Source organism: Bos indicus, chromosome 9 (genome assembly GCF_029378745.1).
Source record: "Bos indicus isolate NIAB-ARS_2022 breed Sahiwal x Tharparkar chromosome 9, NIAB-ARS_B.indTharparkar_mat_pri_1.0, whole genome shotgun sequence".
Classification (NCBI taxonomy): domain Eukaryota; kingdom Metazoa; phylum Chordata; class Mammalia; order Artiodactyla; family Bovidae; genus Bos; species Bos indicus.
Genome location: NC_091768.1, coordinates 69,261,213 through 69,287,629, shown reverse-complemented (window position 1 = coordinate 69,287,629; position 26,417 = coordinate 69,261,213). Strand labels below are relative to the sequence as shown.

The following is a 26,417-nucleotide window of genomic DNA, read 5'->3' as shown; positions in this document are numbered from 1 at the left end:
GAGTGTGTGGTAAGCATCTTTTCACGGGTTCATACATTTCATGGGTCCTTTGTATTTCTTTTTTTCCTCTTAACTCTTTACTCATCCTTCAGTCACTTCCCTATTGGACGGTTGGTCAGCCCAGCTGACAATTTATTTTGGAAGTTTTTTCTTCAATTTTTTATTTTGTATTGGAGTATAGGCTGTTAACAATGTTGTGATTGATTCAGATGAACAGCGAAGGGACTCAGCCATACATATACCTGTGTCCAGTCTCCCTTAAACTCCCTGTTTTGGAGTTTTGATGTTGAAGAAATTTATAACCAGGGCTATTTTATTAGGCTTTGTATTCAAATTACTTAAATTTTGCTAGACAGCAAATATATTTCTAGCAAATACAATTGAGAATGAGAATTAAGTGCTCTTTAAAAAGCGTGATACCTGTTTGTGTTTTATGAGTCTTTAACCAAGATTTCCCATGTGTGACTTCCTGAAGAGATGACAACGGTGGTTGTAAAGAAAACCACGGTCAGCTTTTCAAACTGGTTGTGATTTCTGAATTTAAATTACCAAACGTTCTGAATTAATGGCGAGTAGTTTAAATATGTATTGCTGCTAATATCGCTACTTCTGTGCCCCATGAGGCTGAGAGCAGGCTTCTTTCATCTCTGTTATTGATGTCTGGTACATAGGTTATGACAGTCCTCAGAAAACCTTTGAAAGAAGGAGCTAAGATGCTGATATAACCCACATCCTGAAAGTGGGTAAAACTTGTCAGGGGCTCTGTTAAAACATGTTGCTTTGGATTGTAGACCACCGAATGGTAGTAATAGTTTATGGATTTTTGTTTTTCAACAAATCATGAACTTTAAGGGATTGTGCTAGATGCTGGTTACACTACAGTGAAGTTGTTTGAGATTGCTGGCAGGATTGCCCGAGGTCTTTGGAGCCGGATGGCCTGGGTTTGGATCCTGGCTCTTCCGTTCATTTACTGCTTGTGTGGCTCTGCTCTCGCCGTGGATCCTCATTTACCTTCTTGATACTTGTTTACCTTCTTCATCTGCAGCATGGAAGTCATTTTAATTTCTCCCACAAAGGTTGTGAGTATTAAAGGAATTGCTTCATGTAAAATCTCTAGAAGAGTGCTCAGCCAATAGCTGATATTATCATTATGTATTGTTATTTCTGTTCTTACTATTAATATCCTTAGTGAAGATACAGACATTGTCCCTTCGTTTTTAGAATCCCCCTATGATGACTGTGACCCAGCATTTATTATGAATTTATTTTGTGCCAGGCACTTTATGTATAGCATCTGATTTAACCCTTAGAGTCACCCAGTGTTTATGTATAAATATCTTTGTTTTGCTGATGAGGAAACTGAGACTCATTGAGTTTCAATAACTTGTCTGTGGTTCCGTGGCTAGTATGAGACAAGAGCTGGAACCCTAACTCGGTCTCTTCAGTTCCTAGACTTGATCTTCAAACCATCATGTTATTGTATCCAAAGATTATAGTTGGTTTCGCACGCAAAGAATGTAGCTCCGGCTCTGGCCTTTACAAAAATTCAGGGCCCAACCTGAAAGAAGGAATTGAAGCAAACACAGTTCATCGATAATCCTGACCCCACAACTCAGTGTGCATAATTGATTAACTAGGAGCCAGCAGCGTTCTGAATGTCTCTATCGCCTTGATGAGGGTGTGAGGCTGGAGCACCCCAAATGACGAGGTTTATGTGCATTTTGATTATGAGAATGATGGTATGTAGCTTTGGGATCCTTAATGATTTATGCACAGCCTCTGGTATACTGAGCTCCAGGAAAGGGCAGCTGTTCCTAGGATGACCCTAGTTGCCTGTGGAAAAGACTTTGCCTTACTCAGATTTCTTTCTTGACTTGATTCTTAATGAGAACAGCAGAGACTTGGTTTTAACAAATCAGATTGTTAGCACTTATCTTAGGTGTTTTGGGGCTTGGACATTGTGGAGAATAATGCCTTGATTTTCACATACCCTCCTCTCCAGTGTATGAATAAGGGGAATCATACTTTGAACTCTAAGATAGTTTGTTTCATTTTTATATAGAGTTGATAGAATGACAAATTAATGGCTTATCTCTCTTAATATTAACTCCAATGTGCTGTGCTTTGCTTAGTCGCTCAGTCGTGTCTGACTTTTTATGACCCTTGGACTGTAACTTGCCAGGCTCCTCTGTCCATGGGGATTCTCCAGGCAAGAACACTGGAGGGGTTGTCATGTCCTCCTCCAGGGGATCTTCCCAACCCAGGGATCGAACCCAGGTCTCCTGCATTGCAGGCAGATTCTTTACCATTTGAGCCACCAGGGAAGCCCAAGAATACTGGAGTGGGTAGTCTATCCCTTCTCCAGGGGATCTTCCTGACCTAGGAATCGAACCGGGGTCTTCTGCATTGCAGGCAGATTGTTTACCAGCTGAGCTACCAGGGAAGGCCATTAACTCTAATACTAGGTTTTAAAAAATTGAACATCTGGAAAAAGTGGAACGTTTGGACAACCATGGCTTTTAGGCATGAGGGCTCTAAAACCCAGTGGGGAGTAATTGTCTGAGCTGGTACTATTATGTATTCCTAGTTTCTTAGGTCTTAGTTTCTAATGCTTGCCTCAGAATATGCAGAAACTAATAGTGATTGCAAGTAACTGTACCCCCTGCTTTAATTGTTTAAACCACAAGGGGCAGTATGTTATCTCATGTAATGGGAAGCTCAAATACAGGACCTGGTCACCAGTAGCATGCACAGTAGGCTGGTCCTCTTCTCTGTAACTTTTGCAGTGTCTTCTGCTATATGCCACTTTGTCTCCAGGCCTTCCCCCCTCATGGATTATTCCAGATGGTAACAGCATTTCTGGGAATCACATACCCAGTGTTTAGGAGAGGGGCCTTCTCTTCTTATGGCTCTTTCTAGAAACAGGCGTCCTTCCCCAGGAGCCCACCAACAGACTTTTACATGTTTTCCTGGCAAAGGGATGGGGAACTACCATGATTACCCTACACCAGAATGCCATTACCTTGTGGCCTGACCTGGAGCCAGCCTTTACTGGCACGCATGTGGAAAAGAGAAAAGCTGAACAAAATTTGAGTTCTGTTAAAAAGTAGTGGAAGGCTGGAGGAAATTCATGCTCTGAATGTAATCTGATCCTGCCTAGACTTGAGTTAGCAAAGGGCTACAGTTCATATCTTTTGTGTATGTGGGTTTAATTTAAACCAGATGTTTACTTATATCTTTATAGAAATAGTTCTGTCTCTCTTATGGGCCCTTTATCCCTTTAAAATAAACCAAACAAACGATGTAATGTGTTATTAAGGTAACTAGGGTGGGCAGCATTGAATTATTTAAAAAATAACTCTTGTTTACCCTCACTGTATAGATAATTTAACAAATATTCCCTTTGAAATGTAGTTGTATGTATTTGGATATGGGATATAGTATTTTCTAGACCTTTTGACACGGAAGAAAAATAAACCTACAAAGGAGAGGAATTAATTTTAGTCGGCTCTCAGCCTGCCCGTTTTTGTTATTCCTTCTCCCTCTCCAGATATTTTTCTTCTTTGCTCCCTTTCTTCCTCCTCATCTTCCCTCCTCCCCTTAAAAAAAAAAATGTTGACAATTATTTGAGAAGCATCGTTCTTATTACTTCCTAAGTAGAGTTAGTTGACTGCTTGGTCATTCCTTTTTTTGGATTGCCGATTTGTTTTTCTCACATTCAGAGCATTAAAGGAAGGTAGTAGGTGTATTAAAAGACCTTTTCTTGGGATCCAGGCTGTTTGGGGAGATGAACATAAGAAAGTGATTGTGTATATCAGAAAGTGGCTCCCCATATCCTCTGCCCAGTCACAGTGATGGATTAAAAACAGGATTTGTCACACTGGAAAGTGACCAAATTGGAACTGTGTACACGTTGCCAATATTTTTAAAGTTTGTCTTTCTTGCACAATTTTGTTCTTGTCTCAAAGGAAAGCCTCTTTCCATACCTGTATCCCCATTTTTCAAGTTTAGAAATGCATATTCCCCATTCTGTTAATCTTGACTTCCCTAATGAATGGGATAACGATAGAAATCAAAGACCTCCTGTTGCTTGTGATCTCAGCCAAGGTTGGGAGCTACTCAGTGGGCAGCAGCTCCTGCCCTCTTCCTCCTGGACAGGGATTTTAATTAACAGTGAGGGCTCTTAGAGTAGCGCTGGTTCTCCAAAGGTTTTAAGGAAACATCTGGACCCAATAATGAACATGAAGTTCAGCTTGAAGTTCTTTGTAGGAGTGTCTAGATTGTGTATCTTCTTGCTTGGCTTTGCTTACTGTTGTCCTCTGTTTAAGGGCTGGTGTTTTGCTAATGGTGTTAGCATAATATTACAGGGTAGACAGTTTAGGCCAGTGGTAGTGACAGCACCTTGGAGCCTGCCTCCTTTTTCAAACATCAGAAAAAAGAGTAGTTTCATGTAACACAGCTCTTTACCTAACCTGTGCTGCTCCTCTGTTGATGATAGTTTTCTGCTTGGTTCTGTGTTAAATGATGTGTGTTTTTTCTCATGGAGCTATTACAATAATGAATGCTTTTATCAACCCAGATGGAGCTTGCCAACATGGTAATTGTGTCAAAAGCTCATGCCTGTCTAATGGGCTGACTGTTCACAGCAGTGTTCTTTTTGGTTGCTGATAAGTAGGGTGGTCTTTACTTAGTATGTTATGTAACTATATTAATGATGGATTTTAGGTATTTGTAATTAAAGCTTATTGGAAGGAGCATTGCTTGAGTTTGAGTGCTTTCTGGTTTTGGCTTTGCCCACCTGGCTTTGTAATCTCAGGCAAAGTCTCAGACTCAGCCTGAGTCTTGCTGAGCCTCAGTTTCCTTGTTGATAAGATAAAATGAAGGTATTAGTCCAGACAACACTCATTCAGTACATATTTATCTGATGTCCCTTATGTGCCAGTCTAGATGCTAGGAACACAGCAGTGAATTAAAATAAAGATCTCAAGATCCCAACCCTCAGGGGGCTTTCATTTTAGTTGGAGGGCTTGTGTTCCATGGCAGGAGTTTCCATTTTAGTGGGCAGTGGTATTTAAAGGCTTATCCACATTTGGAACTCTGAGTGGTACAGGCATGATAATTATGGTGAATGGATGTGCTATAATCATGTTTTCTTGATGGTGGTAATTTGTTCAAGAAACTTTTATCAACAAAGAAGGTAGTGTTTAGGTTTGATCTAAACACGATCTCTTGAAACTATTTTAAGAATGTATTTATTTACATAAATTATATCCACTCTTATTGTTGAATATTTACAATCCAATTAGCTGTTTCCATTGTAATTTATCTTGTAATTTCCCTTTGATGGGCAACACTGCTCGGCTTTGAAATTCTTAAAACAAGTCTTGGGAGTACATTGTGCTTGAAGAGGACTGCTCTGTGAGGCTTAGTGTTGCAGTGTGGCTTATCTGTGCTCTTTGTGGCTGTAGTAGCACCTTGTCTTTGGTTTTGATCCATCAGCTCAATGCTGGCTACATGGCCAGGTAGTAGCCTTCAGATATGGTTTTCATTGTGGTGAGAATGCCTCTGTACATTTCTTATTTGGGGAAGGGGAGGGCTTCCCACATGGTGTCCGCCTACCGACACAGGGGATGCAGATTCAGTTCCTTGATTGGGAAGATTCCCTGGAGAAAGAAATGGCAATCCACTCCAGTGTTCTTGGCCTGGAAAATCCTGTGGACAGAGGAGCCTGGTGGGCTATATTCCATGGGGTCGCAAAGAGACAGACCCAACTGAGCACACACACACATGCATGCTGGGCTAATCATAGCAAATCACAGAAAAGATTCATGTTATTCTGGAGTCATTTTGACAGACTGATGTGAATCTTCTTTTGAGGACTAAGTCATTGGCTCTGGTTGATTCAGTCTTTGATATACAATGGAGCTGTGACTGCGTTACAGAATATAGGTGTACACAGCCGTGTAGTCCTCCATTCATTGGCCTTAGACAAGTCACTTAACAAGTAACTTAACAAGTCACTCTTCCATTTATTACTGTGCAATGGGGCTAATACCTACCCTGTGGGATGTTGTGAGAAGCAGAAATCATATACGTGATGTCTGACTCGTTAAGCAGTGATAGATTTTTTTATTAAAATGCAAATAGTAATACTTTTAAATATAAAGAAATATAAAGAAAGCTGAGTGCCAAAGAATTGATGCTTTTGAACTGTGGTGTTGGAGAAGACTCTTAAGAGTCCCTTGGACTGCAAAGGAGAGCCAACCAGTCAATCCTAAAGGAAATCAATCCTGAATATTCATTGGAAGGCCTGATGCTGAAGCTGAAATTCCAGTACTTTGGCCGCCTGATGCAAAGAACTGACTCACTGGGAAAGACCCTGATGCTGGGAAAGATTGAAGGCAGGAGGAGAAGGGGACGACAGAGGGTGAGATGGTTGGATGGCATCACTGACTTGATGGACATGAGTTTGGACAAGGCTTGGGAGTTGGTGTTGGACAGGGAAGCCTGGCGTAGTGCAGTGCATGGGGTTGCAAAGAGTTGGACATGACAGAGTGACTGAACTGAACTGAATACTTTTAACATAATAGTGGAAACTTTAGTTTTATATTTCATTGCTTCTGAAATATTTTGACCCCAAATCAGCTTTAGTTGATCAGTCTCCAGATTGTTTCTCACAGCTAAAGTAGTTAGAGAACTGCCAATTATCTTGGTTCGCTTAGAAAAGTATGAGGCATTTTTGTTTTAATTTTTACTAGGGCATTGATTTGGCTCTTCAAATGTAATGAGAGAATATTGCCAAAAGTCAGCTTTGCTCATTTCATGATCAATGTAAATAGTATTTTCCACTTAATTGGTACCTGGAAAATGGTACCTTAAAGAAGGAAAAAAGATTTTCTGTGCAATATGGAGCTAGTTCAAGTACTCATATAAGAGTCTTACTGGAAGACATGATTTTGAACTTCATGCACGTAAAAATAAGATGTAAGATTGGCCATGTATTTAATATAGGTACCTAACTATTCCCTCTTCTGTAGCATTGCCCTCAAGGACATTCCTGTGCTCTGATCTCCTTGTTTTACCGTGTGTTTCTTCTCACCTGTGTCCTTCTACCTGTCCCTTAAATATCGGTGGTTAGAAGGGTTCTCTTCAGAGCCCTCGGAGCTCAAACTACATTTTCCCCTCAGTGATGTCCCTATCACTTGTGCTCTCAGTCATCTCTCACATGACGACAGCTCCCACATCTGTATCTCTAGTGTGTATGTGGTCTCCCTTTAAGACTTGGGTGTCGAGTGGCCAGCTGAACACGTCCACAGACTTCGTAGTCACAATAAACTAAAAATCAAGTTTGTGTCAACCAGACCTTCTTCTCCTGTGTTGCCTATTTCCATGAATGGTTCTAACATCATCTCAGTCTCTCATGACTTAGGACTTTTCCTGGACTCTTTCTTCTCATGGACTTGCAGATTTCAGATAGATGCCACGTCATGTTCCATCTTTGTCTTGACCATCAGATTCATTTCTTATCCTATACCCAACTGCTTTCACCATAGTGTAGACCATTATCTTCTCATGCTTAGATTATAGTATCAACCTCCTAGATACCCTTCTATTTCATTCTTTTCTCTCATCCTGTATCTCATCCTCTCATCTCATTCTTCTCTCTCATTTCATCCAAATATGAATTTGATTACTTTACTCCTCTACTTAAAATTCTTATATGACTTCTCATTGCTTTTAAATCCACTTCCAGACCTTTCTTAGCATGACATGCAAAACCTTTTGTGTTCTGGCTTCAGCCTGTTTCTCCTACTTCATCATCACCGATTCACCTTCCTCCTTCCACTCACAAGGCCCCACTTCACTTGTATAGTGTGTTACTGTTCAGTACTTTTGAGTTTCCTGTGGGAGGAGTATTCTCATGTCTCTACACACTTGCCTATTTCTGGCACATGTTTCCCATTTGACCCATTATTTTAAAGCAACTCAAATGTTGACTTTTGCAGAAAGATTTGTCTGATAACTCTCTTGTCCTAATCCTGGTTAAGTGTTCATCCTGTGCTCTTTGAGCAGCGTGCTTTTGATTCATCTATAACCCACTGTCCTTGAAGGTAGTCTTTATTCATGTGCTTAGTATTTGGTACATTGTGGTGGTGGTTGGTGACTTAGTCTCTGTATTGTGTCTGACTCTTGCAACACTGTGGGCTGTAGCCCGCCAGGCTCCTCTGCCCATGGGATTTTCCAGGCAAGAATACTAGAGTTGGTTGCCATTTCCTTCTCCAGGAGATCTTCCCCTCCTCGGGACTGAACCTAGGGACTGAACTTCTCCTGCATTGTAGGTGGTTTTCTGCATAGCAGGCGGCTTCTTTACCATTGAGCCACCAGGGAAGACCTATGCCCATGAAATACAGGCTGACTAAGTGAATGTTTTTATGCTTGCCTATTAGAAGTATATGGAGAAGGCAATGGCATCCCACTCCGGTACTCTTGCCTGGAAAATCCCATGGATGGAGGAGCCTGATGGGCTACAGTCCATGGGGTTGCTAAGAGTCAGACATGACTGAGCGACTTCACTTTCACTTTTCACTTTCATGCATTGGAGAAGGCAACCCACTCCAGTGTTCTTGCCTGGAGAATCCCAGGGACGGCGGAGCCTGGTGGGCTGCTGTCTATAGGGTCGCACAGAGTCGGACACGACTGAAGCGACTTAGCAGCAGCAGCAGCACTCTTTGACTTAGCATGATGATTTCAAGTTCATAGGGAAGCATGTATCAGTACTTCATTCCTTTTCAAAACTGCTTCATATTCTGTTGCATAGATGTACCACATTTTGTTTATCCATCCGTTAGTTGGTGGGCATTTGGGTTGTTTCCATTTTTTGACTGTTATGAATTACTAGAAAAGTTCATTTATAAGTTTTGGGGTAAGCATATATTTTCTTTTCTTTTGGGTGTATACCCAGGAGTGGGATCACTGAGTCATACAGTAGCTTCATGTTTACTTTTTTGAGGAATTGCCAAACTGATTTCCAAGTGGCTGTACCATTTTACATTCTTTCCAGCAATGTTGAGGGTTCCAATTTTCTAACAACCTCACCAGTATATGTTCTTGTCTTTGATTATAGCCATACTAGTGGATATAAAGTGGTATTTAATAGTGGTTTTGATTTGCATTTCCTAATGACTAATAATGTTCAGAATCATTTCAAGTACTTATTGGTCATTTTTTATTTGGAGGAATTCTACTCAAAGCCTTTTGTCCATTAAAAAAATAATTATTTTTTGTTCTTTACTGTTGAGTTGCAAGAGTTCTTTGTTCAATTCAGTCACTCAGTCATGTCCAACTCTTTGCGACCCCATGAACTGTAGCACGCCAGGCCTCCCTGTCCATCACCAACTCCCGGAGTCCATCCAAACCCATGTCCATTGAGTCGGTGATGCCATCCATCCATCTCATCCTCTGTCGTCCCCTTCTCCTCCTGCCCTCAATCTTTCCCAGCATCAGGGTCCTTTCAAACGAGTCAGCTCTTCGCATCAGGTGGCCAAAGTACTGGAGTTTCAGCTTCAGTGTCAGTCCTTCCAATGAACACCCAGGACTGATCTCCTTTAGGATGAACTGGTTGGATCTCCTTGCAGTCCAAGGGACTCTCAAGAGTCTTCTCCAACACCACAGTTCAAAAGCATCAATTCTTTGGCACTCAGCTTCCTTTATAGTCCAACTCTCACATCCATACATGACCACTGGAAAAACCATAGCCTTGACTAGACAGACCTTTGTTAACAAAGTAATGTCTCTGCTTTTGAATGTGCTGTCTAGGTTGGTCATAACTTTCCTTCCAAGGAGTAAGCGTCTTTTAATTTTCATGGCTGCAGTCACCATCAGCAATGATTTTGGAGCCCAGAAAAATAAAGTCAGCCACTGTTTCCACTGTTACCCCATCTATTTCCCATGAAGTGATGGGACCAGATGCCATAATCTTAGTTTTCTGAATGTTGAGCTTTAAGCCAACTTTTTCACTCTCCTCTTTCACTTTCATCAAGAGGCTCTTTAGTTTTTCACTTTCTGCCATAAAGGTACATATCTGAGGTTATTGATATTTCTCCTGGCAATCTTGATTCCAGCTTGTGCTTCCTCCAGCCCAGCATTTCTCATGATGTACTCTGCATAGAAGTTAAATAAGCAGGGTGACAATATACAGCCTTGACGTACTCCTTTTCCTATTTGTATATTTTGTATACATAAAAAAGAGTTCTTTGTTTATTTTGGATATTGGACTCCTCAGATATATAATTTGCAAAAGAGGTGAATAATTTAAAAAAAGTGTAGTACTGATACATACTACAACATGGATGAAGCTTAAAAACATTATGCTAAGTGAAAATGCAACAAATTGTATGATTCCATTTATTTGAAATGTCAAGTAGGCAAATCTATACAAAGTGAAAGTAGTTTAGTGATCTCAGTGGGCTGCAGGAAGGGGGGGTTGGAGAGTAACTATTAATGACACAGGGCTTCTTTTTGGGATGATGAAAATGTTCTGGGATTAGAGAACGGTTTTTGAATATACTTAGAATCACTAACTGTATAGTTTAAAAGGGTGAATTTTATGGTATGTGAATTATACTTCAATAAATCTTAAAACAATAAAAATCCAGTGTACTTTGTTTTTGAACTTTTCAAGTTTGTACCACTTTTGAAGATGTCTGTGAAATTTTCCATTGGTCAGGGCGCCAGGCCTTTGAATACTTTCCTCATGGGCAAGCAAGGAGAGCGTGCAGTGTCTGCTGTCCCTGCCCATTTTTTTAATTTAAAAACTGTTTTTATTGAAGTATAGTTGATGTACAGTATTATGTAAGTTATAGGTGTACAACATAGTGATTCATTATTTGTAATGTTTATACTCCATGAAGAGTTATTATAAAATACTGGCTATATTCCCTGTGTTGTATAATATATCCTCGTAGCTTATTTATTTTGTACCCTGTGGTTTATACTTCTTAATCCCTTACCCCTATTCTGCCCGTCCCCCCTCCACACTCACCACTGGTAACCGCTAATTTGTTATCTGTATCTGTGAATCTGTTTCTGTTTTGTTATATTCACTAATCTATTTTTTTAGATTCCGCATGTAAGTGATATCATACATTATTTATCTTTCTCTGTCTGACTTATTTCATTTAGCTTAGTACCCTCCAGATGCAAATGGAAAAACTTCATTCTTTTTTGTGACTTGAGTATTCCATTGTCTGTATACACTGCATCTTTATCCATCCTTCTATTGATGGGTATGGAGGTTGCTTCCATGACTTGGTAATTGTAAATAATGCTGCTATGAACACTGGGGTGTGTATTTCTTTCCAAATTAGTGTGTTTGTTTGTTTCTTTCTGATATATACCCAGAAGTGAAATTGCTGAATCACACAGTAATTCTTTCAGAGTTTTGAGAAACCTCTGTACTGTTTTCCACAGTGGTCGCACCAGTTTCCATTCCTAGCATCAGTGTTTGAGAGTTCCTTTTTCTCAGCATCCATGTCAGCATTCGTTATTTGCGTTCTTTTTGAAGATAGCCATTCTGACAGGTGTATTGTGGTTTTAGTGTGCATTTCTTTGATTAATGATGTTGAACATCTTTTCCTGTGCCTGCCTGATTTTTTTTTTATGTCAGTGGTGCTGTGATACTTTGAAAGTCCCTCTTTCTTTATGTAAATTTTAGACCAAGAGTTACTTTCAGATTTAATTTCAGTTTTGTTTTCATTAGTTGTAAAAGGATTGAATATTAGATGCATTTCCTTCACTCCTATGATGTCTTTATTTGGTTTAAGTTGGGACCCCTAGATATTTTTCTATAATCACATATACTAAGAAAATTGTGTATGAGGTCGGTGGTATGGAATTTTGGAGTTTTGATTATAGTTTTAGTGCCTTTCTTAAAGACTAACTTACATTGGGATACTGATGGTGAATTATGGGGTTTAATATTGGAACAAAAAAGGTATTTGTGTTCATTTTAATTTTCTCACAATTAGGTACCCAGTACTTAAAATTCATTTTTATTATACCTAACATTTCTTTAGATATTGATTTTAATTTGTGAAATTGCAATGAAATATGTCTCAGGGTCTTCTAGCATTATGAGTAGCTTAATATCAGTAGCTTTAATATTGTGAATGAGGAAAACTAAGTATAGAGAAAAGCAATTTTCCCTAAAAATTTGGGGAGTGGATTATTTTTTCATACCTAGATGAAACTGAGCAATAACTACTTTTTCTAGAACTCTTGACGATTTGAAGTTTTCTCTGTACTGTAGAATTAACCACAGTTAAGTCTATTGTGATGCTATTTTGGTTCTTCGATTCTGATAGAGATTTCTAAACATTAAGGATGGCAGTCTCCATTTTCTCTTATGCGTCTTAACCTTTTTTTTAAAATGTATTTTCTCCCTGTCATCTTTCTGCCATTCCCCTCCCCACCCTTCTTTACCCTGCCCCTTGCCTCCAAACTAAAATGGGGAGAGTTTGTAAAATAACTCTTGGTGGTTTTGTTTTGTTTATAGAATAAGCTGTGACCATGACTACTGAAGTGGGCTCCGCATCTGAAGTGAAGAAGGAATCTGACCAGTTAGGAGCAGATGCAACCAAGGAGAAACCGAAAGAAGTAGCAGAAAATCAGCAGAATCAGACATCTGATCCAGAGGAGGAAAAAGGTTCCCAATCATCTCCTCCAGCTGAAAGCCAAAGTAGCCCACGCCGCCAGAAGAAAGAGAAAGATCCGTCTGAGAGCCGGGGGATTTCTCGATTCATACCCCCTTGGCTTAAGAAACAAAAGTCCTATACCTTAGTAGCGGCCAAAGATGGAGGAGATAAAAAAGAGCCTGCCCAACCTGTTGTGGGAGAACAGGTTTTAGACAAGGAGGAATCTCTTCCTGAAGAAGAAAGGCGGGCCAAGGGTGATGCTGAAGAAACAGCTCAGAGAAAACAACAGGAGATTAAGGTTGACGTCAAGGAAGAGAAACCTCTGGTGAGCAGTCAGGAGACACAAGTATTTTGAGAAGTGATTGTCTGGAAGTGAAGGCTTTGATGGCATAACCAGGTTAACGGAACGGATTTGTTTTGAACCATTTCCAGATTTCTTGTATTCAGATACTGCTTTGGCTTACTGTATCTGGAATATGGATCTTGGAGGGTCTACCACAACATTCTCCTGTTATTCCTTTTAAAGCTTTCAAAATAAAGCAAAAAAAAAAAAAAAAAAAATCCCCTGTATATGCAGATCATAAAAAAGTCATATTTATTCATTTTAGGGTTAGACAAGTACTCTCAGGCAAGGATCACCTCGCTTCTTAAATAATACACACTTTTGTATCTTTGATTTATTTAAGTGTTTAAGGGGTAGGAAGAAGTAGATTTGTATGTGTATGCATTTTGGTTGCCTGTTGAAGCCTAAGTTTTGCCATGGTTATGTAATTATAATTAGGAGTTTTATTATTTAACATGGTATTTAAATGTCATTGCTGGGACATAGTTTCTTTTACTCATTTAATTCTGATGTTGCCAAAGTGGCAAAATAAGAAAATCGGCAGTGGATTGGGGGAGAGATGCGGTGAAATACCCTTTCTGACAAAGTTTCAAAATCTTTTAAAATCTCAGGCTCACGGTGTTTACCATAAATCACAGTTCTTACTAAAGATCTTTCTTTTTAGTGTGTGTCATGTTCTGCAAATTGGTCACCTTTACTATGGATTTAATTTTTTTTTTCCCCCCTCAGCAGCTTGTTGAAGAAGTAAGTAAGGAGAGAGAAGAAGAGAAGGTGAAGGAAATACAGGAAGCAGAATTTATGGATGAAGCAGCAAAAAGGGAGACAAAGGAAGTGCAGACCAATGAGCTAAGAGCAGAGAAGGCCTCTCTGAAAGCTCCCAAGAAGACCAAAACTGTCCAGTGTAAAGTGACGCTCCTGGATGGCTCTGAGTACAGCTGCGACCTGGAGGTGAGTCAAGGTGCTGGGTGGAGAGCTGTCTTGATGTGTGGAATGGCAGCAAAAGTATCCTCTGCCTTCATTTGTGGCCTGGCACTGTGAATAGAGTTTTGTGTTCCTATGAACTAGTTGTCAAAATTTAACATTAAAAAGGAAAAAAAAAAAAACCAAAACGAAGAAAACACAGGCTGCTGCTGCTAAGTCACTTCAGTCGTGTTCGACTCTGTGTGACCCCATAGACGGCAGCCCACCAGGCTCCCCCGTCCCTGGGATTCTCCAGGCAAGAACACTGCAATGGGTTGCCATTTCCTTCTCCAATGCATGAAAGTAAAAAGTGAAAGGGAAGTTGCTCAGTTGTGTCTGACTCTTAGCGACCCCATGGACTGCAGCCTACCAGGCTCCTCCATCCATGGGGTTTTCCAGGCAAGAGTACTGGAGTGGGGTGCCATTGCCTTCTCCGAAAACACAGGAGAGGGTCATTATTTCTATTAGAAACAGTAGTTCCTGACCCTTTAAGGTAAGCAGGACCGATGTTCTGTCAGGCTGTATTGATCATGTGTATTGGCTGGTGTCCATTCTGAAAGGGCATTATATAGCTTGAAATTACCTGTGGCCATAAGTGTTTCAGTTGAGAAACATTGCAGTAGGTTGAAATTTCAGGGTAATGAAATTTTAGCAGTTTAACCTCAAGTGTTTTCATCCTGAGTCAGGTAATGATTTAAAATGTAGCTCATTTAATTAAAAGACACTCTTGATTTGCAAAACATATAGTTGATTAGCACTGATGCTGACCAAAGTCAATGTAATTTTTTAAAAGCATTTAATGCCTGTAATTTTATGATAATCCAAAGTTTGTTACTTTTCATAGCCTAATTACTTTATTTACATGATGTGTACTTTGCTGTGTTATGCTTAGTTGCTCTGTTGTGTCCAACTCTTTGTGACCCCATGGACTGTAGCCTGCCAGGCTCTTCTGTCCATGGGGATTCTCCAGGCAAGAGTACTGGAGTAGGTTGGCATGTCTCCTCCAGGGATCTTCCCGAACCCAGGGATCGAATTCAGGTCTCCTGCATGGTAGGTGAATTCTTTACCGTCTGAGCCGCCAGGGAAACCTAAGAACACTGGAGTGGATAGCCATTCTCTTCTCCAAGGGATCTTCCCAACCCAGGAGTCGAACTGGGATTGCCTGTGTTGCAGGCTGATTCTTTATCAGCTGAGCTACTAGGGCCTACTATGGCATATACTAATAGCTAATGTTTGTTGAAGAATTATGTCAAGAGCTTTAAATGGGTTGTCTCATGTAATACTGACAAGACTCTATATGAGATAGGTATTATTATGGATATTCCCCATCTTCAGTTCAGTTCAGTTGCTCAGTCGTGTCCAACTCTTTGAGACGCCATGGACTGTAGCCCGCCAGGCCTCCCTGTCCATCACCAACTCCTGGAGTTTACTTAAACTCATGCCCACTGAGTCGGTGATGTCATCCAAGTGATCCTCTGTCATTTTCTTCTCTTCCTGGGCTCAATCTTTCCCAGCATCAGGGTCTTTTCAAATGAGTCAGCTCTTCACATCAGGAATACAAGACTTTAAAGAGGTTAAGTAACTTACCCAAATTTCATAGCTATTTAGTGATTGAATCAGGATTCCAGACCTTGACTGTGAAAGTTTTGAACCTGACCACTGAACTCTTAAGATCAGTGCTTGATAGTCCTTACTTATCTTTGTATTAGTTGCTGCTGCTGCTGCTAAGTCACTTCAGTCATGTCCGACTCTGTGTGACCGCATAGGCGGCAACCCACCAGGCTCCCCCATCCCTGGGATTCTCCAGGCAAGAACACTGGAGTGGGTTGCCTTCTGCAATGCATGAAAGTGAAAAGTGAAAGTGAAGTCACTCAGTCGTATCCGACTCTTAGCGACCCCATGGACCACAGCCTACCAGGCTCCTCCGTCCATGGGATTTTCCAGGCAAGAGTACTGGAGTGGGGTGCCAGTGTTAGGTAGAACTTATTTTATTCATTTAGCTACAATTGTTCTCATATTTTAGTTGTTTTGAGAAAAGGAATAGCAACAGATGATTAAAAATCCTTAGAGCTCTCACAGAGAGAACAATACAGTGTGTCTCAAGAGTAAGGGTAGGGACAATAAAAAACAAAAGAATGGTGTTCTGAACTTGACTCAGCTGCACTGTTTGATCACATGTCCCTCGTTTTTCCTACCTATCCTAGAAGTTAGGAAGTCTAGATTTTAAGAATGAACTTGTTGATAACTTGTTTTGTGACCTTGAATCATTTACTCCATCTCTGTGTGTCAAACTGAGGCCCAGAAATTGACTTCATCTTTAGAATATAATGTCACTTAGATAGTCTAGAAGGCCCCTGTCGTCTCTGAAGTGCTTTATATCACCAAACCTTGTGATTGACCAGTGTGCTTTATGGTTTAAATCTATTTTTGTTCTCTGTCTTTTTAAAAAGTCATGACATATTTAAAAATACAAAAATATAGTAATAATAGTTGTATATTCACCATAAAAGTTTTAACCAGATTCATCATTTAGCCATGTGTTTTAGATATTGTAAAAATAAATAACACTAAAGATGTTGCTAAAGTGTCCCATCTCTTTGTTACTATGCATTTCTTGTTTTATCATGTGTAAACCTACTTTATTCATTTCATCTGCTATATAGTGTGCTTTTGAATGACTAACCCAGTTTATCCATTCCTGCTGGGGAACTATCTCTTTTATATATTTTTAGCAATCAGTGCTTCAGTGAACATTATTATATATGTTTCCTTGTTTATTTGTGCAAGAGTTTTTTCAGGTAGAACACCTAGGAGTAGAATTGGTATGATGTAGTTTTACTTCTTCAGTTTTCCTAGATTTGGCAAAGTGGTTGTGCCAGTCTAAATTCCAACCAGCAACCACTGTTTGACTTTTCCACATTGTCACCTTCACTTTTTGTTATTAGATTAATTTCAACCTATCATAGTGATGTGAAATATCTCAAAATTTTAATTAGCGCTTACTTGATTACTGTCAACTTTTACTAGGTTATATTACAATAATAGCCTCCAGATCTTCTGGATGTATAATGACAGTGGTTTATCCTTGCTCGTGTTATATGCCCTTGATGAGTTGGGTGTGGGCTCTGCTCCATGTCTTCTTGATTTTTGAATCAAGACTAAATGCGTATCCTCTACATGGGAAACAATGCTCTCACAGTAGAGGGAAAGAAAACACAGTGGAACCACACTGTGGTCCTTGAATCTTCTGCTTGGAAGTAGTATATCTTAATATATATAGATATAAGATATACTACTTATATCTCATTGGCCAAGTAAGTCCTGTGGTTAATAGGTAGGTGGGCAAGCCCGAGCCCATCACAGGAAGAGCTTGGTAAATAATTGAAAACATGGAAATAATCCTACAATTTACTCAAGAGCCTGAGCAACTTTTTGTAAGTGTAGTTTTCTAGGATTGCTCTAGGATTAAAAAAAAAGATAGACATTCTTTTTCAGATTCAGGATATTCTTTTCCTAGTTTCTAGGATTAAACTGGAGAAGGCAATGGCACCCCACTCCAGTACTCTTGCCTGGAAAATCCCATGGATGGGGAGCCTGGTAGGCTGCAGTCCATGGGGTCGCTAAGAGTCGGACATGACTGAGCGACTTCACTTTCACTTTTCACTTTCATGCATTGGAGAAGGAAATGGCAACCCATTGCAGTGTTCTTGCCTGGAGAATCCCAGGGACGGGGGTGCCTGATAGGCTTCCGTCTCTGGGGTCGCACAGAGTCCGACACGACTGAAGCGACTTAGCAGCAGCAGCAGCAGGATTAAACTAGAAAGTTTTGTGAATAGATGGTAAAAGACATGACTAGGTAGTGAATCTTTTCTAATGTATTTTCTGTATCAGCTGAGAGGATCGTGATTTTTTAATCTGTTAATGTAACATATTAATGTTTTCTAATGTGAAGCTATCTTTGAATTCCTAACATAGATACTTGTGATCGTTTGACATTGATTTTGTATTTTTAACCTATGTTTTTTGCATATATTATTTTTAACTTTCTTTTATCAAATCGTCTTCATCAGATTTTGTTATCTGGATTATGTACTAGCTTTTAGAGTTGCTTGCCTTTAATATTCTCTAAAAAAAAGTTTTGGTAAATTAGGGATTTAACTGTTCTTTGGAGATCTGGTAGAACTTGCCTTTAAAACTGTCTTGGGCTGGTGACCCTTTTCTGGGAAAAATGGATTTGGGAGGTTTTTTTGTTTTATTAAATCATTGATTTGGTTTTCCGGTAGTCTGTTTCTGGTTTAATCAGTTGTAGTAATTCATGTTTTTAGTGGAAACTGCCCATTTCATGTAACTTGACAAACCTATGAAGTTGTTCATAGTGTTCTTACCTTGTACTTTTGATTTTGATTTCTTTCTAATTTCTTGTGTTATTTGCATTTTCTTCATTATTTTTGATATAGAGTTAACTATTTAAATCTTTTCTTTCAAAGAAACAGCTTGGTTTTGTTTGTTTCTTTTCTGTTTTGTAAATTTTATTCTTTGTTTTTTCCCTTGGAATTATTCTGTTCTTTATCCCCAATTTCTTGAATTGAGTATTTGGAAAAAAAAAAAAATGTATGTTTTCAGGGCTCTAATATTCCCTTCAGGTATCTCTTTTTGGGTGCACAAGTTTTAAAATACTGTACTTTTAATTGTCATTCAGTTCCTAATATTTTCTCATCCCATTATGGGTCAGCTTAATTGATTAGAGAAGTAGAGGAGTCTTTATTTCAATGACTGTATTAATTTATAGATTGTCTTTTCAGCTAATAACTAATTAGTAAATATTACCATCATAAGAATGAGCTTTTGAGGACAATAGATAAATCTGAAAAAGCTTACAGCATATAAATGTTGAGTAAACTTTTTTTTTTCTGTCAAGTACAAAGGAAATGGAATTTGAATAGACTTCAGTGATGTGACCCCTTAGCAGATTTTATGTACCGACAGTTCACTGGAATCCTAGGCAGCAACTTTATATGTGACCAGAGGCTGCATAGTTCCTCAGTGTCACGGTAGTTGTCGTAACCATGCCAACATTATAAGTGGCATTCCCGCTTCTGATTAATTTCTGTTTTATCCAGTTCTCTTTCCTATCTTGGTTCTTGTGAGTTCTTAGTATCCTTAGAATGTGTCCGATCCTGAATCACACTGCTGTCACTTCCTCTTCAGGAGCAGAGCCTGAAGGCAGCTGTCACGTGGCTTGAGCATGCTCTGTTCCCCAGTTCCAGCACTGACCTCAGACAGATGGGGTGATGTGCTGATGCTGCTTCTCTCTCATTCTGTAGCTCTGTACCGGAAATTGGTGTCTGAGGACTGCTTGGGGGGAAGTATGTTGTGGGAAACTGCAACGATTAATGAACTCGAAAGTACTTAAGGAAATGAACACATTGTGGGAAATAAATACTTTTACTTTGGCCGGGGAGATTAGATTTGTTTCCAGTTGTTTACTGTCATTAAAGATGATAGTTATGTCTTTCATGGCTTTTTAGATGCCTATAGTTATTGCTTGCTTTTTTTCCTTTCTGTATGTACATGTATCTAATTTTCAACTAGAATTTTAGATTATAGCACACCCACTGAAGATGGCCTTAATGTCCTCACTTAGGGCACCTGCAGCAGTAGAGGAAAGCATGGCCTGTTTAGGAAGTCTTGAGTTGGAACATCCTAACTTATAAGAACCTTGTAGAGGAGGATGAGGTTCTACAAGGCCACAAATGTCAGAATAAGAGGATTTAAACTGACCAGTAGAGTGAAAAGGGGCTGAGAAGAAATGGACCAGAGGTTTACAGTTGTTAATATATAAGACCTAGCAAAATTAAGAATGCTACTTGATTTTAGAATATGACTATAATAATTTAAGGGAGACTTTTTTATCCACTGCATTGGTTATGATGTATAGCATAGTAGTCTTTATAGATACAGTTTAATCAATGTTATTAGAGCATTGGGAAAGTTAGACAGTTTCCTGTTTTTGTATCTGTCAGTACCTTTGGTTAACGAAAGCAGCACTGTTATATCATTTAATGTCAGTGTTACTGTATTAACTGAATAAATTTTAAAAATCAAGAAACATAGTTCTTGGGGGTATTTTTGTTTGGTGTCTTAATATCGTATCTGCTTCAGATTATTTGCTTAAAATAGAGAGATCTCCACATATCCAGGACTTCCCAGGGGGCTCAGATGGTTAATTGTCTGCCTCCAATGCAGGAGACCCAGGTTTGATCCCTGGGTTGGGAAGATCCCCTGAAAAAGGAAATGGCAACCCACTCTAGTATTCATGCCTGGAAAATCCCATGGACAGAGGAGCCTGGTAAGCTACGGTCCATGGGGTTGCATGGACCCCTATGAGACACGACTGAGTCAGACACGACTGAGCGACTTCAGTTTCTTTCTTTCCACATATGCATTTTTTTTTATCCTCCCTGCCCCTTCCTTTCTTGGCTCACTGCTTCTGTATTTTTTTTCCTGTGGGCCATTTGAATGTATTCTCGAACCTCAGGAAAGTGAAGACTACCCAGGGAGCCATGGCAGCATCGTTTTCAAACACTGTTATCTTTGAAGTCTGTATTCTTTTGAAGAAAGAGAGTGTGTGCTAATACTATGTGGAAAAAAAAATGCTTCACACACAATATTTGGAGCATAAGTATTGGATAATGGTGCATTTTTGGAGAATGATTTTACTTAAGTGTAAAACAATATGGAAATGGCTTGAGTTCAGTTAATGTTATTTCTGCAGCCTAGGCCATGCATTAATTTTGATGCAAGGCTGAGTCTGTGCATTTGTTCCAAAGTTTTGTGTGAAGTATTTTTTAAATTAAAGTTAGTAAAAATTATAATTTACATTTTATACTAGTTTATCATCCTGATAATAAACTATCTCAAATTCTTTTTGAAAAAAATCTTTTCATTGAAGATTATGATTTTCTCATAAAGAAAATTTATAATTTCTGTTCTCTGATATGTCTGTTTTTATCTCACTGAGAAATATAATGCTATGTGAGAAACTCCTTTGTTATCAGAATTTAAATTTTAAGAATTTTGGGGTGTCTCCTATACTCTGCATGCTGGTTCCAGAGACACCCCTATAGAAGGACTCTTGTGATATTGCCACTGAAGTTATTTACATACTTGATGTGTTAAAACAGCAGGGCTCTTTCCTCTAAGGAGGAGTACAATAAGAGTTAGTTGGAGCTATGGGTATAGCATCAGGAGATCTGTGTTTTCTTTTGGCTCGTTGGATGTCTTGGAGAAGTCACTTCCTCTTTTTTCTTCTATTCTAAGATTGCAGATTAAGAATGAAAGTATTTGTTTCCTCTATTTCTAGGATTGAACTGGCTTTACTACAGCTGGTGTGTGTGTGTGTGTGTGTGTGTGTGTGTGTGTATATATATAAGAAGTCTGAAAATAAATGTGAAAGTGCCTGTAATACTTGGGAAGCATGAGTGAATACGCATTCTGAGTTCGAGTTGCTCACATTTTCCTCTGGCATCTGAAAGTCGTTCCCACGTGTTGATTTTGTCTGAGAATTGAGGGCATTGTTCTTGCCCACATAGGAATGTGAGTGCCATTTTTTCTCAGTGCTGTGAATAAAGCTATCAGAATGTAGGCTCTCTTCGTCAGTGTTCTGTTGATAAAAACTACTTATCAGGCAGCAGAATGGTGTCAAGGTCTTCTTGCCTTTCCTCTGTAGAGTACTGGCCTCAGAAATGCAATTTGATATCATTGCTTTTAAATGTTTTATTTATTTACTTGATTGTTTATGTCTGCTGACATCCTTCAAGGCTGTTCTTTCAGATTTCTATAATTGACCCTTATTAGGTTTACTAGTTAAATAGTTTTAACTATCTGTATCCCAGTACTCTTGCCTGGAAAATTCCACGGACAGAGGAGCCTGGTAGGCTGCAGTCCATGGGGTCGGGAAGAGTTGGACATGAGTGAGTGACTTCACTTTCACTTTTCACTTTCATGCATTGGAGAAGGAAATGGCAACCCACTCCAGTGTTCTTGCCTGGAGAATCCCAGGGACGGGGGAGCCTGGTGGGCTGCCGTCTATGGGGTCGCACAGAGTCAGACATGACTGAAGCAACTTAGTAGCAGAAGTAGTATCCTTGGAGAAGATCTGGAAGTTGTGTTCCTCTCTAAACCCCTGTAAAATAGTATTGGATTTAAATATGACTTAAATAGAACCGTGAACAATTTAGTTGGCATATATTGTATGCAATTTGAAATTCCAGTGACATAGGTCCAGATGGAATGTCTCTGGCTAGTTGTTCATTTATCCCTTTAGCTCAAAGAGGGAATTTAAGGCAATGATTCTATCTAGTAATTTTTATTTAGTAAATGGGAACAGGCTTCCATGCTTTGAGAGTAGTTTAATGCTTTGGCCTAGCTTGAAGGACACAGGGGTTCACAGGTGCAAAGCAGGCTCATTAGCTGGGCCTCAGGACACTGTTACGCCCTCAGACTGTCTTTAGATCCGTTACTACAGGATTTTCTGTGCTTTCTCCTTCCAGCCAAATTGGTCTTCTAATCAGGCACTGAATTGTCTGTCCTTTCTTCTGGTTTCTGACCCAGATCATCTCTGCCATTTCACTTCCCCATCCGCACGCTTCTTCCCTGTCTTTTAATGTCTAGCTTAAATCCAGCTTTCTGGATGTTTTTTCTTCCTCTGAACTTGTTTGCACCAATAATTGGGCAATTAATCATGTGCTGCCTTGTGAAAGAGTCTCTTGTATTGTTGTGTTGAACATCAGTTAAACTCTTTGTTACTTTTTGATTTCTTTTCATCGCTGTGTTGTTTTTTAACCTGTATTGTTAATTCCTTGAGAAAAATAACTTTCTTTTCTCTCTCCATAGGGCATTAACACAGAACTTTGCCTCGCCTCTAGCGCTACTCATAAAATGTTAATTTTTTATTTCTCTCTGCTTTCCTGTACTATTTAAAGTTTTTATCCTTCTTATCTAAGCTAAACGATTGTGTTTGCTTGTTCCCAGTTCTCCTCTCCATCCTCTCCAGTTAGAAAAGAAAGATCACTGTTGTATGTATGTATAATCCTCCACCCTCTCATATTACTACTTCTGTTCACAGCTGCACTGCTTTTTAAGTGCTTAGAAACAGTAGGCTAACTTCTTGGAGAAACACTTCATGGGCTTAAATAAATGAAAATGATTTATCAAATTTCTGTAAAGGCTATGAACTGACTGGGCGTGAGAGCGATGCCGAAGTGGATAAGGAGTGGTCTTGGCCCTAGAGGGAAAGCAGACTCCCAGAGTTTTTCATGTGAATCTGAACTGCTGTAGGTCAGATGGCTGGCTGGCTGGGTATAGCCTGGGCTTGAAGAGGAGAGTAAAGTTAACACCTTACTCCCTGCCTCTTTTTTCTCTAATGCTCCTCTTTTCTGTTGAGTAAACTAAAAAAAAATGTTATGGTTTTAATTTCTCAGTAGTCAAGAATTCAACCACATGCTCTCTCCTTTGTCTTCCCAACTTGTGGTTTCAAAATCGGGGGATTGCCTTTTTTGCCCTTGTGTCGGTGGTTTCTGAAAGTATTAAACTTGACACTTGAAGCTCACCGCTCACGATGAGTAAACATCCTGATGTAATTTTGAGGGCGGCACACACTTCTGCCCCTTTCTCACACGTGCTGCCAGGCAAGCTGACGCACAGGTAATTTACTACTTAATAAGTTCTTCCTTTCACCTAAGGGTGATAGTTACTGGGCAACAGATCTTTGAAATTTTTTTGTTTCTCCTGTTTTGGAATGACAGTTATTTGATAGTTGAATAACATTTGAAATGGTGGGGGAAATCATTTTCAGAATAAGTTTTGCACTTTAAAATCTGTTCAGATACATTTTCTCGCTCTCTCAGGTAAGTAGGTATTAAAAAATGTTAACTCCTTTTCAGAGTTCATCAAATGAGGGGTAATTTTATTTCTCATTCAACAAAAAACAAAGTATCTTTTGTTAAACCGATTCTGTTCAGAATCCCTCTGTTTTCATTACTCTCTTATTTCCAATCTCTTTTCCAGTGTTTTCCTGAGCAAATTAAAGATGTTTCTGACAGAGTTTTTATTTCTCAGCCATTAGGAAATTTTGCCAAATATTCTCCTCCTTAATCCTATCTTCCTATTCCCACTCCCACTAAGATTTCGATGGAGATTGAGTGCAGGAGCTTGAATAGGGGAACAGAGATTTGAGAATCTGGCCTTTACCCGTGAGCATTTAATTTATTTCACAGAAGCTCGAGCTGAGGTTGTTCTTTCCATCCATCCTTTCCACAGCAGGATCACGACTCGGTGACTAAGGGGAAACATGCGCAGAATTTATCATCGCTATTTACAGCACTGCGATACAGTACGCTGGGCTTCCCAGGTGACTCAGTGGTAGAGAATCCGTCTGCCAAGCTGGAGACGTGGGTTCAATCCCTGGGTCAGGAAGATCCCCTGGGGTAGAAAATGGCAACCCGCTCCAGTATTCTTGTCTGGAAGATTCCATGGAAAGAGGAGCCTGGTGGGCTACATTCAGAACTCAGAGACTGAGCACACACACAATAAAGTATGCTAGCATTTGCATATTAAAGGGGTTGAAGGCAATGTAACATAATAAAATGTGGCCTATACAAAGCTGCTGAATTAGTCAGGCAAAGTGGCTAAATGATGAAAGTACTTGTAGATGATCTTTCAGATTGCCATTTTTATATTTGTTATATTCTGTAGCAGAGTTTTACATAAACTCTGTTAGAACAGTTATGATTAAGAATATTATTCTTTTTTTTTTTTTCTTTTTATACTCTGGAGAGACAGCCTCAAAACTACCAACTGAACTACTTTTCATAACTGTGTGTTATATTTGCAGATTCTGGCCTTTAAACCTGTTTTGAAGTTGTCTGAGTTTGTGCACCATTTAGTTATTAACATAGGAAGGAAACTTAATCTAAGTCTTACCAGGATCTGCTTGTTATATCCATTGATCTCTTTTCATATTTCTGTCAGCAGCAATTTAAACTGAGTCAGATAGGAATGCTCTAATAAGCTTTTTTTTTCTATAGCACAGAAAGCCTGTCTGAATCAAATGTCAAAATTCATTCTAGGCGAATAGTTTACAGAGAATCTGCTAGCCTACAGAAGTTTGCTGCTTACACTTTTTGAAGTAAGTTTGAATGCGAACGGTACTTGGCAGTTTCTTAAAATAATACTTAGAAAAATGTGGTGTGCTTCTCTGGTCAGCCTCTTTCTATAATCTAACAGTTTTAGTCACTGTTGTTTTTTAAGCAGTTATAGTTTTCACAGATTTATGCTGAGTTGCCTATTCAAAATGAATAATAGGAAAAGCTGGACAAAAAGATTTTAAAGCTTTCACTTCTTAAAAGTTATTTTATTGACTGGTTACTGACCTCCATTGTGTGTGCTCAGTTGCTTAGTCATGTCTGACTATTTGTGCTGCCATGGACTGTAGCCTGCCAGGCTCCTCTCTCCATGGGATTATCCCAGCAAGAATACTGAAGTGGGTTGCCATTGCCTCCTCCAGGGACCTCCATTAGTGATGATATGTAATTTCTAAGAAAAATAGAAAGTCAAGGATGTCATATTTCCACAGTGTTTATGAATTTGGTCTCGAGTAGTATTCATTTAAATACATATTGTGAGTTTAGAAGTAATTTTTGTCCCCCAATATTGGTTTTTTTTTTCTTGTCCTCTTAAATTGCTTATAGGTTTTACTTTCAGAGATAAACTTTTCATGTGAAATAAAAATACATGCATAGTTGATTTAAATACTGTTTTTGGTTTAGATAAATACAAGTGCAGAAGTGCCAAGTTATTATGGGCTGGAGTTGGTAAGAAAATCTTACATTGAGGAGAAAGACTCTTTAACTTTGAAGAATGAGGTATTGGGTTGGCCAAAAAGTTAACAGAACTTTTGGCCAACCCAGTATTTAGGGTAGGAAGAGAAGGGGGTGACAGAGAATGAGGCTGTTGGATAGCATCCCTGATTCAGTGGACATGAGTTTGAGCAAACTCCGAAAGATAGTCAAGGACAGGAAACTTGGTGTGCAATACTCCATGGGGTCACAAAGAGTTGGACACGACTTAGCGACTGAACTGCTAAGTCACTTCAGTCGTGTCCGACTCTGTGTGACCCCATAGACGGTAGCCCACCAGGCTCCCCTGTCCCTGGGATTCTCCAGGCAAGAACACTGGAGAGGGTTGCCATTTCCTTCTCCAGTGCATGAACGTGAAAAGTGAAAGTGAAGTCGCTCAGTCCTGTCTGACTCTTAGCGATCTCATGGACTGCAGCCTACCAGGCTCCTCCATCCATGGGATTTTCCAGGCAAGAGTACTGGAGTCGGGTGCCACGACTGAAGAACAACATCATTATTTAGGAA

General features: G+C 39.4%; 1 protein-coding gene across 20 annotated transcripts in view; it reads left to right on the top strand.

Annotated features, from left to right (window-relative positions):
• The window catches only part of EPB41L2 (erythrocyte membrane protein band 4.1 like 2), a 209,702-nt gene that overhangs the window by 85,971 nt on the left and 97,314 nt on the right, over window positions 1–26,417 (top strand). For 19 of the 20 annotated variants that reach the window (XM_070796163.1, XM_019967433.2, XM_019967431.2 and 16 more), the window contains exons 2-3: window positions 12,554–13,017; window positions 13,765–13,983. In XM_070796163.1, coding sequence (XP_070652264.1) covers window positions 12,568–13,017; window positions 13,765–13,983 — 669 coding nt within the window. In that variant the 5' untranslated portion in view covers window positions 12,554–12,567. The remainder of the gene's footprint in view (window positions 1–12,553; window positions 13,018–13,764; window positions 13,984–26,417) is intronic. The other variant, XM_019967427.2, reaches the window with a different exon arrangement.